This window comes from Heteronotia binoei, chromosome 8, assembly GCF_032191835.1.
Source record: "Heteronotia binoei isolate CCM8104 ecotype False Entrance Well chromosome 8, APGP_CSIRO_Hbin_v1, whole genome shotgun sequence".
Lineage (NCBI taxonomy): Eukaryota > Metazoa > Chordata > Lepidosauria > Squamata > Gekkonidae > Heteronotia > Heteronotia binoei.
The window spans coordinates 75,460,288-75,478,886 of NC_083230.1; the positions used below are offsets into that span (position 1 = coordinate 75,460,288).

General features: G+C 42.2%; 1 protein-coding gene across 8 annotated transcripts in view; it reads left to right on the forward strand.

The window, feature by feature from the left end:
• Nucleotides 1-18,599, forward strand: part of CNOT4 (CCR4-NOT transcription complex subunit 4) — a 79,455-nt gene that overhangs the window by 39,842 nt on the left and 21,014 nt on the right. For 2 of the 8 annotated variants that reach the window (XM_060245265.1, XM_060245261.1), the window contains exons 7-10: nucleotides 547-671; nucleotides 3,538-3,693; nucleotides 17,914-17,971; nucleotides 18,207-18,456. In XM_060245265.1, coding sequence (XP_060101248.1) covers nucleotides 547-671; nucleotides 3,538-3,693; nucleotides 17,914-17,971; nucleotides 18,207-18,456 — 589 coding nt within the window. Of the gene's footprint in view, nucleotides 1-546; nucleotides 681-3,537; nucleotides 3,694-17,913; nucleotides 17,972-18,206; nucleotides 18,457-18,599 lie in introns of all 8 variants that reach the window. The other 6 variants (XM_060245260.1, XM_060245264.1, XM_060245262.1 and 3 more) reach the window with 3 other exon arrangements.

The window sequence follows — 18,599 nt, forward strand, 5'->3', positions numbered from 1 at the left end:
TTCAGCTACTTAACACAGGGCAGATTGGTGATGGAATGACTATGGTGGATGGGAGATTTATGTTTCATATTGTTAATTAGCTTCGAACTTCTTATAACGGAAGGTGTGGTGTAGTGGTTAAAGTGTTGGATTAGAAACTGGAGGATCCAGGTTCAAATCCCCACATGACATGGAAGCTTGCAGAAATTTAATGCTTATTAAATTAAATTTGCAGAAATGTAATGCTTATTAAATTCGCAGATGATACTAAATTGGGAGGGGTTGCAAATACAGAAGACAAACAGGATATAGGATGACCTTGACAGGCTTTTCTCTTTCCTGTCACAACGAAGGTGATGTGATATTTGTTAGAAGGCAGCACTATTATGGTGGTAGTGCTTTGGGGGACATGAGTCGGGCTGCCTTGAAATAACTTTGATACTGCATTTGTGCCTTCCAAAATTGACATTACATTGTTTGAGGCTGAGAAACTAATTTGCAGCACGTGGAAGTATTTTTTAAATTGTTAGGTTACATTAGATTCTTAACTTTTTTTGTTTACCCCAGGCTGGTAAGCATCAAGAATATGAGCAGAAGTTGCTTCAAGAATTGTACAAGTTAAACCCCAACTTCCTTCAGCTGTCTACAAACACAGTTGACAAGAACAAGAACAAAGTTACTTCACTGCAGAGGTATGATACGTAAGTACAGGTGCTCTGCCGGTGCGTTTTTTAAGTTTCCCATCAAATTCCTTCCCCCCCCCCCCCCCCTCTCTTAGTACTCTGCTTCGCTGCCTTACAACTTAAGCTAGCACACACAGCATTTTACTCCCTTGGCATCATTACAGAGATGTATGCAGCATTTTCAAATACCTGTGCATGTCTTTACATAAAGGAATGACTGGTTCTTCAATGGCACTGTATACGTAGTGAAAACATTGCATTTTAACATTGTGGGAATACTCTGAATTGTGTAGTTCTACCATTAAATTTATCCGTAAATGATCTCTGTGTAGTATCTGTAATTACGAAATCTGGAAGGCCTGTCTCTAATTTGAACATGAGACTGGACAGTATGATGGAAAATTACACAGTAAGGTATGAACAGATTGATTCAGCTTTGCTTTGTGAAGGTGAAAATACCGTGAAGGTCTCATCTGAAATACAAAATTAATGCTTGTATTTTTACTTGAGCATGTTAGTGGAATCATATGCTTTTCTTGTTTAAGTATGTTAGCTAATAGATGCAAACAATATACTACACACTTAGGTGTCTAACAATATGTGACTGAAGTTTGTTCTGTATGAAGTCATTTAGAGAAGCCGTAATAGGAATTTAAGTAGTGTTCTGTATTTGGAAAATTTAACTGGTTTGCTGGCCTGTGGTTAATATTCAGGGTCTACATTAACTATTTTGATTCTTGCAAAATACCTCTTGAGTGAAGGTGGTTGTGGAACTGGCATCATTTCCAGCTAAGTCTCTGCCTTATAATAGCTGAACAGAAATCTTATTGAATGAATGGAAAAATAATTGTCTATAAATGAGCTTCAGAGCTTGATGTCTGTGACAAATAAATGATGGATACAATTTGATTTTGTTCTTCTTAGAAGATTTCTTACTAGGGAAAATCTTCAAATAGGATTTCAAGAGCAGTCCTGTTTGGGATTTTAGAATCTCACACCATTTTGCCATCTACTAAAATTTGGGGGTCAACGTTAATTCTTCCACCAGAAAACAGAAGAATCTTTACGTACAATAAAATCTAGAGGAACATTTGTAAAAGCAGAGCAATTAACAGAATTGGAATTACACGGGGCTCAGATTTTTTCCCCACTCTTGCAGAAAATGTAGCTTTGGGCATTTAGATATGCATCAACTCAGTTATATGTTTGTGGTCATCTCATTTGGGGGATGATGCTTTATATGCTCTGGATACTATGTGCTTCAAAGGTAGACAAGATTGAAATAGACCAGAACTACATCCAGTGAGATTAACAGAAACTGTTTCCAATTGAGTGGTCTGAGACTTGATTACACTACAACATAAGAAGGAACAAGCAAACAGTTTACTACATAAGAAATTCTAATTGAAATTTGGTGCTGAGTAGTTTCAGTTGCTAGAATTTATCTAGGGCTTTCTGGCCACTTTAATGAAAATGTCCCAAATGGATTTTAGAAGGCTGAAGGTAGAATGCATATGTATGTTCTATCTGGCTGGCAAAATAAAGTGGGGATTGGTTCAGCTTTTACTTGAATTGGTTTGTATCTGAATTGTCTGTGCTAGCTCAATAAGTTTTTCAGTTTCTGTTGGTATATATTGCAAGGTCCTAAATTGCTTGAAAAGTTGTACAAAGGTGAACAAATGACAAATTCTTGCTACTCTTGTCTCATCCTGATTCATGACATCTGTTTTGATGCTTTGGTTTGGCTGCTCTTGCAGCAGTAACTCTAATGAGAGTGAATTTCCTGCTCTTGATTAGTAAGCATGGAATTTCGTTTTGTTCTTTAAAAGCAGTAAAAAGGTAAAGTGGCAAGGTAAAATGGTTCTCCAGTCAAAAGTGGGAAAACTGCTGGCAACAAACATTACATGAAGGGTTTTTTTCACATTTGCTATATCTGGAAAGCCTCTGTGCAAGCAATAGGCAAAGTTACTCCCACTTGCCAAAAGTGCCGATCGGAAATAACATTCAAGGGTTGTACAAAACTAGAGAACTATAAATCAAGTTATCCATTTTCAACATTAAAATCTGGAAAGATTTAGACAACAGCATATGAACATTTGAAAGGAGGGGGGATAAATATGATACCATGATTTGATATCTATTTATCATCTTATAGTGACTTTTGTGAAAGTTAGACAACAGCATTGTTTGAAAATTAAATATAATTTATTTAGATTGATGGCTTGATTGGTTTTGAAGTGGTGTTTCATATGAGTGCTTGTATGCCACTTAAAATTTCTGCTGACAGAAAGATTTTGTCAGTGGAGTGCAACTTCCTTGCCTCCTCTTCTTTGTTGCAGCCCAAAATGCCCTCAAAGTGAGGGATTCCCCAAGAACTGCATGTGAAGGTGGCCAGGGGTCTGTAGCAAGAGGGGGGAATTGTCAAAAATGCAAGATAAGCCTTGTTTCTTCTTGATCCATTTATTGTTGGAGAAGAGCCAGTAAAACAGGTAAACTGTAGTACTGTGATGTTTTCAGTATAGCATGGGGAAATCCTCAAAAGATCACTGCAGTCACTGCATATCAGCTGGAAGCAAAGCAGTACTAATATTCATAACACTAGAAATCCTTGAGATAAAGAACAGTCTTTTAATAACCTGTGTCTTGATAGTCAGAATTGCCTATAATTTTACAAGCGCACAAATGTAAGTAGAAACAATCTTATCTAAGAAGCGAAGTTTATTCCAACCATCTTAACTACCAACACTTAATTTGTATTGAAGACCTCTTTATTCCTCTGCACCTTCCTGTGTGGCATGAGGAATAATTTCCCCACTGTTTCAATTTGAGACTTCCTTCATAACTTCAACTCTCTTTTACTCTCACCTCTTTCCAGACCCAACAGTAATAACAAAGATGCCTGGCCATCATTACAGAGTTCAAGTAAATCAGTCAACGGCTTAACAATGGAACACAGGAAAACACCTCCTATTTTAGAAAATGGCACAGACCCAGAACACATGACTCCAGATGGTCCAGATTCAGATTTCGGGTAATTGTGCTGCCTTTTATACTTTAGTTAGCTTTCTTTCTCTCTCACTGATGTGGAGGGATGATTCTTTAGCCTCTATTAGGAGAGCTGGATTCAGTTTTTTTCAAGGTTACAAATGAAAAATGGTGAACCTGAACCACTAAGAGGGTTCCTTAAACCTGATGAAAAACTGCACATTTTTCCCTAATGGGCAGTTTGTTCAGGGGAAGCCCATGTCTAGGCTATCAAATGATGACCAAAGGTAAGATTTTGAGCAGAGTGAGACATCTTGAACAATTGCCTTCTGGGTCAGTGTTCTAGCTAAGCAAGTACCTCTCTTCAGCAAACAACTTTCAGTGTGCTCTAAGGAGAGGAAAAAAACCTCTTGCATTGTAGGAACTTCTAGGAGGCCTTTAGTTGACTGGTTTGAATTCCTTGAACTGGGTTGGCACATTTGAATATTTTCAAATTTTCTGTTCTTCATCCAGATATGTTGGTATTACAACAAGATGCCAAATTGAGATGTAGTGCCAAAAATAACACATGTAGCAAAACTATTATCTACATATTGCTAATCAGTTTTCCCTCTTAAGGTCTTTGGATTTCATTGAATGCTGAAAGAATTCTCTTGCATCTTAAACATTACAGAGCTTTTTGCTTATTAGAGCCATAGTATACATTTTCTCATGTATAGCACCTCTACGCTAGCTTCAGTTCTACCCCAAACTAGCCAAACTACAGCTTAGTTGATACTTTTGCAGTGTAGAAGCTGATTCTGTGTGATCCAATCTTCTGACAGATCAGTAATGTTTATAAGCAAGAACCAAGTGGAACTACTGGAAGCAGCCTTGTTAGTTGCCTCTCCCACATGCTTTGTGTTTAGACCAGGGGTGTCAAACATGTGACTCGGGGGCCAAATCAGGCCCCCAGAGGGCTCCTTTCAGGCCCCCCAACTCACTGTCATCTGCTTCCTTCTCCCTCTTGCTTCCTTCTGCATCATGACTTTCTTTGCCAGGCTTGCTCAATCACACAGGAGCTACAGAGCAAAGCTCCTCCCTTGGGGAGGAAGTGGAGAAAGGAGAGCTAGCTTTGCCAGGCTCTCTCAATCACACAGCAGAGCTCCTGAGCCAAGCCTCTCCTCCTGTTGGCTAAGGCTCAGCAAGTTAGTGACGTGGATTAGGCTGAGTGTGTGTGTCTGTGTCCTTTATAAAGTTTATATTCCTGACCTGGCATTACATTTTATGACACACATGGCCAGGCCCAACAAGGTCAAGATCTGGCCCTCATAGCAAATGAGTTTGACACCCCTGGTTTAGACATTATTGATGTGAATGATGCTTCATCAGTAACTTATGTACTCAGCCTAACAAATTAATACCTCATCTTACTTTTACACTAAATTGATATCCCAGACTTCAACATGAGGTCATTGTGAGTACTTCTGGAAAGTGCAATTCAGTTGGAAGAAAATAAGAGTCCAGTAGTACCTTAAAGCTGTCTTAAGAAGTGAGCAGTGACTCATGAAAACTTGTACACTACCACAAATTTTATTAGTCTTTGGGGTGCTACTAGAATCTTGCTCTTTTCTACTGCTACAGACAGTCTAACATGGCTACTCATCTTGATCTGTCAGCTGGAAGACGCGGTCATTTTCTGACAAAAATACTGTACACTACCTTTCATGAAGTCCTGTTCAGAAGTGAGTAATCTGCTTTAGGTTTTCTACTGTAGAGTACTTCAGCATTATTGAATTACTGTATAATGATATTTCATCTGCTAGATAATTTTGTGTGCTATATTTCAGCTACAAGAATATGATGAATACTTTCAGAGTATGTGCCCTGGGCAGGATTCAGCTGAAGTTTTTGGACCCTCGTCCTACTGCAAGGCTGGTTGGGAAGGCTGATTCTTTGGACAGTATCCACTTGTTTTTCATGAAGTAGAGTTGGCATTTGCAGAATAGCTTGAGAGCTTACAAGAGTGTTCATAGTGTTCTTAAACTGTTCCCGTTTAAGAAGTATGCTAGCATGTCAGCATGTGATTTCTGTCAACATCATCTGGTCCACTGGATTTCTCCTTTCTTAGATTCAGTCACACATGCTAATCCACACTCTTGTAACTTTGCAGTTGCGCCACTATAATACTATTTACGAGTGGTTGCTCTTGAAGACATCCAAGAAACTGCACTTACTTGAAAATGCAGCAGCCCAGTTATTGTCAGGGGCCAGCCAATAGGCTAATCTATTTTAAAACAGCTACACTGGGAGTTTGTTTGGTTCAATTCAAGTTGCAAGTTACAGTCTTCAAAGTCTAGAACCACATCTCTGAAGGACAGTCTCTTCCCCTGTGTCCCTGTATGCCAATTATGGCCCTCTAATGGCAACTAGTTGTCCTTCCACTTATAATTGTCTGTTTCGCATCTTTCAGAGTCAGGTCTTTTTCATTCTTGGCTCTCTAGACACTGTGACGGGATTGCCATCTTTGGAAGTTGCTGTAAAGTCATTTTGTGCTGGACTGGAAGACATCAAGGGGGTGTGTTAAATGGGACTTAATTATGTATGGTTTTTATTTGGAATGGTAATCTGCCTTGAGACACACGAGAAGGACTGTATAAAAGTATTTTAATAAGTAATACAGCCCCTTGGAATTCCTGATGAACTGCTCCTGGAAATCAGCGAACGCATCCAAACAGGATTCAACATGGTTATATGTGGAAAGAGAAATTAGTAATCCCCTTCTCCTCAAAACTGGAAATGTCTGCTCACACACGATGCTCTGTAACTCATACTTTGTGGGTAGTTTTAATTCTGAAATAGACTGATGTTGTATATATGAAGATATACTGCATCACAAACTCTCTAAATAGCTAGCCTTAAAAACAAGTCTAGCTTGCCACTTAGTGGTGCATATTCCATTGAGTGGAATGGTATTTCATTAATTCCATTAAATGGAATGAAAGAGGCCATAGATGTGGAAATGCTTAGACTTCTTCCCATCTGCTTCCCATACCAAGGAAAGTGGGTTGTGGGGCTAGAACTTATCACACATCTCTGACATTGGTGTTGCTTAATGCCAGGTCTATTAAACAACAAAACCTGCATTCTGTGAGAGTTTCTCACAAAGCACAATACAGACCTGGTCTGTGTGACTGAGACCTGGGTGTAGGAGGACGAAACAGTTGCCCTTAACAAACATGTCCCACCTGAGTTCTCTATCCTTCCCCAGTCTTGGACAACGTGGGGGTGGGGTGTGTGGTGTTGCTCATTTGAGACTCTATTTCCTTTAGGGCACTCACTGCCCCCAAAATTGCTGACATTGAATGTGTTGGCTTGCTGTGGGAGACGGAGGAGAGTTTGGCTATCTGGCTGGTGTACCGTCTGCCTAACGCACCAGCAGATACTCTACCTGGTGTGTTGGATGCTGTTTCTGACCCGGCGATGGAGTACCCCAGATTATTAGTTTTGGGGGACTCCAACATTCACATCAGTGATGCAACATCCTCTCAGGCTAAGGACCTAGTATTGTTAATGGAAGTGCTGGGACTCTCCCAGTTATATCAACTCCCACACATCAATCAGACCTCATGATGATGACTGTGAATGCAGTCCCTTGGTCAGACCACTTTGCCCTTTAGGTTCGGCTGAACACACCAAATCCTCCCTTTTTAGTCAGCAAGTAAATTCCTGCTCTGCTGTGGAGCCAACTGGACCCTGAGCAGCTTCAGGATGCTCTGTGGGTCCCAGTACCCCCTGGTGGCTTGTTAGATGAGCTGGTGGAGAACTGGTATTCTTGATTCTCCAAAGCCATTGAAATCACACACACACACACACCCTGCACCCTGTTCGCTCTCAGGCCAAAGCAGCTCCATGGTATACCTCGGAGTACAGGAGGATGAAATGAGAGCTGAGACAGCTAGAGTGTGTGTGGTAGAGAACTGACAAAGTGTCAAAAATATCTTATAGAAAGTTTATGAAGGTCTTTGAGATGGCAGTGAAGGCCACTTAGAGATAATACTATGCTGCCTCCATTGCATCTGTGAAGTTGTACCCAGACCAGTTGTTTAGAACTATTTGCTTATTTCACTGCCACAAGGCAAACAAAATGGTAGGGAATTGGATATTGGCTGTGAGGCATCTGCAACTTATTTTGCAGATAAAGTTTTATCACTTGCCAGGACTTCCTGGCCACAGTTGATACAGTAAAGGAACTGGAAGCCCCTTGCCCACTTTCAGGCCCAACTTCAGCTGAGACTCTCAGGAGGATGTTGACAGGGTCCTAGCAGCTGTGAAGCCAACCACTTGCCTCCTTCACACGTGCCCTTCCTGGCTGGATAAAGCTTGCGGGGAAGACATTCAGGTCCCCCCTTGGAAAAATTATCAACTTGTCCCTTTCTTCTGGGACTTTACCAGCAGGGTTGAAAGAGGCAGTGGTTCATCCAATCTTAGAAAAAGCCAGTATTGGACCTTATGGTCCTTACCAACTACCCTGTTTCAAACTTGCCGTTTCTGGGCAAAGTAACTGAAAGAGTAGCAGCTGAACAACTCCAGGCTTTCCTGGAGGACACATCCATCCTTGATCCATTCCAGTCCAGTTTCAGTGCTAGCCACACAGGGCAGAGATAGTGCTGGTCGCTCTTACAGATGACCTCTGAAGACACCTGGATCAGGGCGGGTCAGCATTTCTGTTCTAAATCTGACAGCAACGGTTGACATAGTTGATTATTATCTTTTGAGCCATTGCCTTGCTGAAATAGGAATTCAGGGGTCTGTCTTGCAATGGATTTCCTCCTTTCTTCATAATCAGACAGGGTAGTGCTTGGCGAGAGTATCCCTGCTTAACCCACTTGAATGTGGAGTGCCGCAGGGGGCAATTCTCTTGCCAGTGTTACTTAACAACTATATGTGCCCCCTCACTCAGCTGGTCTGGGGGGTTGGGCCGGGTTGTCACCAGTACATGGGTGGCACCTAGCTCTAACTGTTGAGGAATGGCTGCTCAGATTCCATCCCAGAAAATCTGACTATGGCATTGGAGGCCATGGCTGGTTGTTTACAGAAGTGCCAGATGAAACTTAATCCAGCAAAGATAGGAGTTCTGAACCTGTCTGGGAGGAGTTGAGTCAGGAATCAGGCTACCCACTTGGATGGCACATTGCTTGTGGTAGCCCAGCAGGTGAGGAGCCTGGGGGTGCTCCTGGATGCCTCACTCCCCATGGAGGCCCAGGTCACTGCAGTTCCCAGGTCTGTCTTTTATCATCTTCAGCAGGTCAAGCAACTGGCCCCATACCTCTCCGCCCAGGACTTGGCTACAGTGACCCATGCAATGGTCACTTCCAGGCTTGTTTACTGTAACTTGCTCTCTGTGGGTTTGCCCTTGTGGTTGATCTGGCCACTCATTGTGCAGCATGCCTGCTGACAGCATTGCCTGTGCTGGCACAGATTCAGCCAGCACTATGCCAATTACATTGACTGCCAGTTAAGTACCAGATCCACTTCAAGGTACTGGTATTGACCTTCAAAGCCTTATTTTATTTATTTATTATTTATTCTTCGTACTTATATCCCGCCCTCCCCACCGAAGCAGGCTCAGGGCGGCTAACAACAGTTTAACATCAAACAGTAAAAACAATAAGCAAACAATTAAATTAGTAATCCGTTATCAAGTAATTAAAACAGTTTAAAAATTAAAACAATTTTTGGTGCTAAAGTTGGTACAGTACGTTCAGCAATGTTGGGCATCTACATAGTTGGGCTGAAGGCCAGTCGAAATAGAGTTGTTTTGCAGGCCTTGCAGAATTGGGCAAGGTCCTTACCTCTTCTGGGAGTTGGTTTCACCAGTGGGGGGCCGCAATTGAGAAGGCTCTTTCTCTGGTAGCCTTCAGTCTTGCCTCCCTCAGCCCGGGGATTGACAGTAAGTTCTGCGATCCAGATCTAAGTACCCTCTGGGGAACATATGGGAAGAGACTGTCCCTAAGGTAGACAGGTCCTCGGCCGTATAGGGCTTTAAAGGTAATAACCAGCACCTTGTAGCGAATCCGGAATACTATTGGCAGCCAGTGCAGTCTCCGCAGTCCTGGCTGTATGTGTTCCCATATAGAGATAACCCAGTAACAATCTGGCTGCTGCACTCTGCACTAGCTGCAGTTTCCGGATCCAGGACATGGGCAGCCCCATGCAGAGGGCATTGCAGTAGTCTAGTCTCAAGGTGCTAAGTCACTGCGCTCCAGGAAGGGGACCAACTGTCGTGCCCGCCTAAGGTGGAAAAAGGCGGATTTTGCAGTGGCTGCTATCTGGGCCTCCATAGCCAGTGTGGGCTCCAGTAGCACCCCCAAGCTTCTGACTTTGGGCGCCGATATCAATGGTGCCCCATCGAAAGCTGGTAGGGGGATTTCCCTTCCCAGACCACCACGACTCAAACAAAGGACCTCTGTCTTCATCGGATTCAGCTTCAGACGACTCAGCCTGAGCCGCCCTGCCGCGACTTGCAGCGCCAGGACTAGATTTTCTGGGACAGAGGTAGGCTGGCCATCCATCAGCAGATAGAGCTGGGTGTCATCAGTGTACTGATGGCAACCCAGCCCAAATCTCCAGACAATCTGGGCAAGGGGCTTTAGTCAACCAGGATAGGCAGGGGTCCAAATCACATGTTGTTGGGCGCGCAGTAGAGAGGATTCTGTCGACTTCCTCCAAGCTAAGTGCTGTAAAACTGACTAGAGCTGATCCGGAAAACAGGCACGGAGCCTCGAGCTCACATACTGTTTCAATTGTGGCGGGGAGGTCTTAGCGGAGCGATGAGACTTTATCTGCGAAGAAAGTTGCAAAAGCCTCACAGCCAATATCCAATTCCTTATTATTTGGTCTGCCTTGCGGCAGAGTTGTAAGAGTCCGAATGATACTAAATAATTGAGCTGGGCGCGAATTCGCAGATGCAATCTTGGCCGCAAAGTAAGCTTTCTTTGTGACTTTGACTGCCATCTCAGGATCTCATATACTCTCTATAAGATCTTCTGGTCGCTTCGTTGTGAGTATGCTGCCACTGCCTCTCTAGCTGTCTGAGCCTCCATTTCATCAACTGCAGATCCGTGTTGTACTACGGTGCCATCTTTGAGCCAGGGTGCCGAGGAGCAATCTTGTCGATGGCCATGGTGAGCCAATTTTGCCAGGACTCGACCATGTCATCAAGCGAATCGCCAGGGGGCAAGAGATCCCGCAGTTCCCTCTGGAACCGTATTGGATCCATCAGATTCTGCGGGCAAGCTAAAATACGCTCGTCACCTAAACGGGTTTGGGATGGCACATCCACACGGGCCTTCAGGACATAGTGGTCCAACCTGGGACCAACATACCTTAGGGAATGCCTCTCCATATGTGCTCTGGAGAGCCTTGCACTCTGCCAAGCAAGATCTGCTGACTGTCCCCGGCTTGAGGGACTTCCACCTACCACCAATATAGGTTAAAACCTATATAATAGGAATAAGTATAGTAGTTTAGCTTGTGTTCTGCAACCATAGCTACACTGAATATTTCTTGGATACAACATACAGTCTCTCATAAAACTCCAAAGCCTGGGGAAGATTAATGAGGACAGTACGCAGCATACATTCTAAAGCAAAGAGAAAGAAAATAAATGACTGGGAATATTCTATTATGCCATAGTGTAAATACTATTTTGTTTACCAAATGTATGCAGCAAAATTAAATCATGCTTAGTTTTTCTTCTACAGGTCAACTTTTATAAAAACCCTATCAATTGAAACTTTTTTTAAAAACGGCTCAAACAGAGTAATACTCATATAATGTTTTAATGATGGTGTTTAATTCGACTAAAATATTACAATTTGGACAAAGGAGAATGTCACAAAAAATCCTCAAGGATTCAAGAACTTGAAAGTCTGAAATTGCTGCAGCTTGAAGCAAATTAAGGCATGTCTCTAAAAAGTTGGAATTTGACCTTATTATTCTTATCGTATGGCATTGTGCATAGTTTAGCAAGGAGATCCAAACAATGTCTGGTAGAGCCAGACATCCTAGCTCTTTTAGTGTTATTTATTTATTTATTTGGAAGTGGGTTCAGGACAGATCATAGACGATAATTAAAATCACAGACAGTAATTCATAAACTATTTAAATATATTTGATAATTAAAAACAGTTGTACGATTTGTTGTGCACATAATCTCAGATACTGGTGATGCTGGACTATATTTATCCTGGGCTACATAGAAGTGGTGTCTTCAGCAGGACCCTCCAACTTTTTTACTGGATGCGCCCTACCTCAGCCAAAGGCCTGGCAGAACAGCTTCATTTTACAGGCCCTGCTAAATGGTAGAAGGTCCCGCAAGGTCCTGATCTCATGTGGGAGCATGTTCCACCAGGCTGGGGTCAGGGCAGAAAAAGCTCTGGTTTTAACCAAAGCTGCTGTCATTAAAAATCAAACTTTAATGATGCAATTGTCTGTATAGTATACTACAGTGATTTTTTGGTACTGTACATTCTTTCTAAATGTGCATATTTTGTCTGGTAAGGCAAAGGTTATCATTTACCATCATTCTGTATTTAATGACGTCTGATAGACCATGTAATAAATAGGAATTAGGGCAGTTTTTAAAAACATGCATGTGTTGGGGAATTCCTTTTTTATATTCTCTTATAATTACACCAACGCTTTCCCTTACCACAGATTCTCAAAACAAAACTTTCTCCCAGCGTCTAATACATGAGACACAGAGTTGCTGTTCCACACAACTGATAAGACTTTATTTTTCAGTGATCTTTAAAAACAGCAAATTCAGGCTGCTTGTAAAAGAAGCAAAACAATTTCCAGTTAAAGATAACAAGCTTAAACACACTGCTGTTATAGTTAGGACTCTTAGAACAATTTCCAGTTTATTTTTCCTAGTTAGAAAGTTTTATACAATTTTACACCTGCTAGATTCTAAGATTTTGCTTAAGCATATCATAAGCTAAGTTTTTAAAGCTCTCAATATTTCTGTTCTCTAAGTTCTATCAACCCAATCTTTGTTAAAGATCTTTAACCAAAATGGCTGACCTCCCCAGAGGAGTCTTGTTGGCTCTCTAAGGAGAAAGCAGTGAGAAGGGAAAATTTCAAAGCTTTTATAGCTTCTGCCGTGAGAACTCTTCCATCTTCTCATTAGACCCCTCTCTACCCAGATGCTTATCTCTGATAAATATCTTGCCTGCTAATGTCACTTTGACAATTTCTCACCACCTGCTAGTGCAGATGGACTCCCATGTTGGCTGGCTAATGCCCATCTCTCTTAGATCTCAAACTAGGCTCAGATAAAGTCTGATGAGAAATTCTTGCTATCAGGAATTTCCCATCTTCAGTTAAACCAAAACATCTTTCTTGACAATATGCTTCTTTCCCATCTTTCCATCTGAGATTCTCCTTAGATGAACTCTCTTGTGACCTAGATTCTCTTCTGGCAGCTGACTTCTACAAAGTTAATAGTCAATAAGTGATTTTAAGTGCTTCAACAATGTATGAATAGCCTGCAAATTTTAAGGGTTGTTTTCATAAAGGGGCCAACTTAGAATTTTTCCGTGACAGCATGATTATGGAAATGATGGATTGTTGGAACATCCAGTGAAATAAGATTTGGGAGATTCTTCCAGTGCAATAACAGCACTTCCAGGTGACATCATTATGCCGGGCATGTTGCAGCATAACTGCACTTTCTTGCACTCTCGGGGGGCCGTTCCACGCCTTCCTGGACTGAGCAAACCACAAATTGTTCATGAAATCAAAAAACATGAAACAAAATGAACCACCAAATCTGGTAATACAATGAACCATGAAATGAACCACCATTTTCATGTTCCGTGCCCATCCCTAGTCCCGAGTATCTCTCTTTATGAGTGGGCTTAGCCATTTGGGGAAAAATTCTTGTTAGATAATGAAAAAATATAATTGACTAACCTTAATCTAAATGTTATATACAAGGACGTTTACTATATAGTACAGCTTTCTGTAATTTTGTAGTAGTAGTTGTGCACTTTCAAGTTGCAGCAGACTCACAACAAACTCTTGGGGGTTTTCAAGGCAGGAGATCAGCAGAGATGGTTTGCTGTTGATTTCCTTTATATAGCAGCCACAATCTTCCCTGCAGTCTCCCATCCAAGTACTGATTGTTGTCAACTCCATATAAAATAAAATAAATAAATACATTTTTTATTTATACCCCGCCCTCCGCGCCGAGGCAGGCTCAGGGCGGCTTACAAGACATGGCAAAAGCCATGTTAAAACAATAAAACAAGAGAATACAGTTAAGTACAATTAACAATTAAGCATTAAATAATCTAAAAACAGTCTAAAATATAATTTAATAGTGCTACTATCTCAGTTGTATTAATGATGGCGTGATGTTTATTCCAAGTTCCATCTTAGAAGGCTAGTTGGAAGAGGGCGGTTTTGCATACCCTACGGAATTGGTTAAGATTTCGTAGGGCCCGCACCTCTTCTGGCAGCTGGTTCTACCATTGCGGTGCCTTTATAGAGAAGGCCTGTTCTCTGGTTGTTTTTAATTTGGCCTCCTTTGGCCCAGGTACTTCCAGAAGGTTTTGTGAACTGGATCATAGTGCTCTCTGCGGAACATATGGAGAGAGGCAGTCCCTAAGGTAGGCAGGTCCTTGGCCAAATAGGGCTTTAATGGTAATAACCAGCACCTTGTAACAAACTTGGTATACAATTGGCAGCCAATGCAGTTCCCGCAGCCTAGGCCGCACATGTTCCCACCGGGGTAGGCCCATTAGCAGTCTGGCTGCTGCATTCTGCACTAGCTGCAGTTTCCGAGTTCGGCACAGGGGCAGCCCCATGTAGAGGGCATTACAGTAATCTAGCCTCGAGGTGACCGTTGCATGGATCACTGTTGCCAGGTCATTGCGTTCCAGGAAGGGAGCCAACTGCCTCGCCCGCCTAAGATGAAAGAAGGCGGATTTGGCAGTGGCTGCTATCTGGGCCTCCATTGTCAAGTAAGACTCCAGTAGCACTCCCAAGCTCCTGACCCCGCGCACTGGTACCAGTGGCGCACCGTCAAAAGCTGGAAGGGAGATCCCTCCCTCCAGACCACCGCGCAAAGGACCTCTGTCTTCGCTGGATTCAATTTCAGCCCACTTGACTTAATCCAATCTGCCACAGCTTGCAACGCCCGGTCCAAATTTGTAGGGACATCGGCAGTTCGGCCGCCCATCAATACATAGAGCTGGCTGTCATCCGCATACTGGTGACAACCCAGCCCATATCTCCGGGCAATCTGGGCAAGGGGGCGCATGTAGATGTTAATTAACATTGGGGAGAGAACTGCCCCCTGAGGCACCCCACAATTAAGTAGGTGTCTCTGGGACAGCTGTTCCCGAATCGCCACCCTTTGTCCCCGACCCTCCAGGAAAGAGGAAAGCCACTGCAAGGCTAGCCCCTGAATCCCTGCGTCGGCGAGGCGGCAGGTCAGTAGCCGGTTTTCGACCGTATTGAACGCAGCTGATGGGTCTAACAACAGCAATACCGCCACACTGCCTTGGTCCAGATGTCGCCGGAGATCATCCATGAGGGTGACCAATACTGTCTCTGTCCCATGGCCCAGGCGGAAGCCGGACTGGAATGGATCTAAGGTGGAAGCGTCATCCAGGAAACTCTGTAGCTGCAACGCCACAGCCCTCTCTATGACTTTGCCCAGAAAGGGCAAGTTTGAGACCAGCCAGTAATGAGCCAATTTGGCCGGGTCTGATGTAGCCTTTTTCTCTGGGCTAAATTTCTCTGGGCTATTAGAAGCTATCAGGCTTTTCTGAGCTATTAGAACTGCTGTTGGACTTAAATTAGTATAACTTTAAGTTCTATTTAATTTGTATTAATATTTCTTTAATGACAGGCGTTATTTAACAGAAGAACATGCTATTTTGCTGAGTTACTTCAAAGGCCTCTGAATCTGTTATCTTTCTATAGGCCTTGCTCTTGTGGTGATAATTAGTCAACTGCATCTGGACTTGTCCTAGAGGAACGTGGCATGAAGTGGTAGCACAGTTAGAATATTTGGTTAGCTGTTTTTCTGCTTCCCTCAAAGCTTGAGAAGACTACAATGATATATTAAGATGCTGTTTTTCTGGAACATTTTGGTGAAGTGCAAATAAATGACTAGAACAGAGTACTCTAAAAGCTTGCTCTACCTTACTGTAGTTTAAATAAATTTATCCAGTCAGTCCTTCTCAGCTGATGGGTAATCATGGTGAGATGGCAGATTCATATTTATCTGCAATTGTATTTCAGAAGTCTGTGTTGTCAAGGCATTTGAAAAGTTTTGCTAAATTCGCTAAAAAGTTATTAACCCCAATTGGATTTTGTTGTTTCTTTAATAATGGAAGTAGCTGTCTTTGAGCTTTCCTTATTTGGTTAGCAATTAATGTCTCTGTAGTTGCCATATGTCTGCCCTTGTTGGATGTGCATGCTTAAAATACAGGCAATGCTTCTACGTTTACTGACTATAGCAGGGTCAGATTAGGACCTGAAAGCCAAATTATCTTGTGTTTGTTCACTTATTAGTAAATTATTGCACCATTGAGGACTGTGGACCTGTCAGTGGCCAAGCTGGTGGATTTCCTATTAGATATGTTTGTTCAGCTCTGAGACCTTCTGATGTGTATTCAGTCACAAAGCAGTATGACAATATTGCATATTTCCTTCATCAGGCAATGTATAGTAATTTATTTAATCACCTACTTACTTAGCTTGTTAATGCGATGGTAGCGCTATATGAGGATTTTTTTAAAAAGGAGTTGAAAATGAAATGGCTAGTACTGTAATGCTCTTGTATAGATGTATGATGTGACCTCATTTGGAATAGTGTGTACAGTTCTGGTTGCAGTATGTCAGATAAAATTGCAAAGCTGGAAAAAGTTCAGAAGAGGACAACCGGAATGATGGAGCCCCTTTCCTATGGATCCCAGGCTTTTTAGCTCAGAAAAGAAGACAAGAAAGGACATGATTAAGATTTATAAAATTATGAATAGGATGGAGAAAATAGAGAACTTTTGCTTCTTCTTTCATAATACTAGCCATTGGGGAAACTAGTGAAGTCAACGGCCAAATAAATCCACGACAGACAAAAGGAAAGACTACTTTACTCAAGGAGTAAGCAAATTGTGTAATTCACTACCATTGGCTATAATAGGGTCAAAGGCATGGATGGCTTTAAAAGGGACTTAGATTCATGGTGGACACATACATCAGTGGCTGCTAGCCATGGTGGCTGAAGGGATACCTCCCTATTTGGAGGCAGCAAATATCTGAACCAGTGTTAGTAGGCAACATCATGCCTTTGCCTTTGTACTCCGTTTGTTGGCCCTCTAGAGCAAATGGTTAGCTGCTGTGTGAAACAGGTTACTGGACTGTGTGGACCTCTGGTCTGATCCAGTAGGGCTATTAAGTTTTTATTCTGCAGTAGAACATTCAAGCCAGCCAGTTCATTGTTTGCCATCTTGATTTCTTTGTATCTCAAATTCTGATGTGTTTAGAATTACAGGCAAAGATGCAGGCATACATTCATGCTTGAACCTCAGCCGGAACCACACATTACAGCATGCATGCCTGGCCTTTTATCCACATAGCTTTTAACAGCCCTTGATCTGGCCTCTCTCCTACTGTCACCATTTCCACTTTAGTCCATTCTCTGATTTTGCTGTTTTATGGTCCTCATCCCAGCTGTTGTCTTGTCCTTCCCTCTTGTCCAGCTCTTTTTGTTGTCCTAACTTTATCTGACAGGCAGATAGATATGCAACCTCTGGAGCTCCATTTTGTCTCCTGTTGTACTTGAGTGGTAGAGATTGCTTCAGTATTCCCATTGGTTAGAAAGTGAAATGATTGATAAGGAGAATGGTTTCCTTGTCTGCAGTGGTCAAGGTTGGCGCATTTGATTGCTCCCTTCTTCTCCTGCCTCTCTTTTCCCATGCTTATTGTAGGCAGCCTGAGTACAGGAAGTTGTGATTGTTGGGGTGGAGGGTGGATAGATGCCTGCTGGCACATTTCAGGCCTTATTTTGTTGCACCGAAGAATAAAATGTACAAGTAGAACAGGGAATATATATAGGGTATATGTGGGACAAATAGGTGAACAGTCAGAAGAAAGTTCTTTTAATTTCCATAAATTAGAGATATTAATGTCAGGAGAGCAGGTTGTCAGAATAATTGTTTTTGCATTTTCTCTTTTATGTGCTAATTTTCTTTTTTTTTCTCTTTAGCCCTATCGACAAACCTTCAGATTCTCTCAGTATAGGAAATTGTGATAACTCACAACAGGTACGACTTGACAACTAGTGATTTGTAATTTTGTTTTTGAGTGCAAACTTTATGCCAGCTGTAGTATAAACAGACTTTTAATAATAACCAAGGTGTTTGTGTTAAAAGAAAGTTTAGTTTGCTTTGACTATATAAAGTTGATAGAATAGCCTGATAACAAATCTTTAAGCTACACTATCGAAACATAATTTAAATGAAAAGCATGCCTTATTTTGTCTTGCTGTCTTCCTCATAGATAACAAATAGTGACACGCCTTCCCCACCTCCTGGTTTATCAAAATCCAATTCAGCCATCCCCATCAGTTCATCCAATCACAGTGCACGATCTCCCTTTGAAGGAGCTATAACAGAGTCACAGTCTCTCTTCTCAGACAACTTCCGACATCCCAACCCAATTCCAAGTGGACTCCCTCCATTTCCCAGCTCCCCGCAGACTTCTACTGACTGGCCCATGGCACCAGAACCACAGAGCCTCTTCACATCAGGTATTTGGAAATGTCAGTTTACTGTGTCTTGTACTTCAAGCCATAATACACTGTCTTCAGACTCTCCCTTTGTCTACAACTTCCTGGGAGCATTCTGGACTGCTTTTCAGTTAAAACACTTGTGATCTGGCACCACAGCTAAC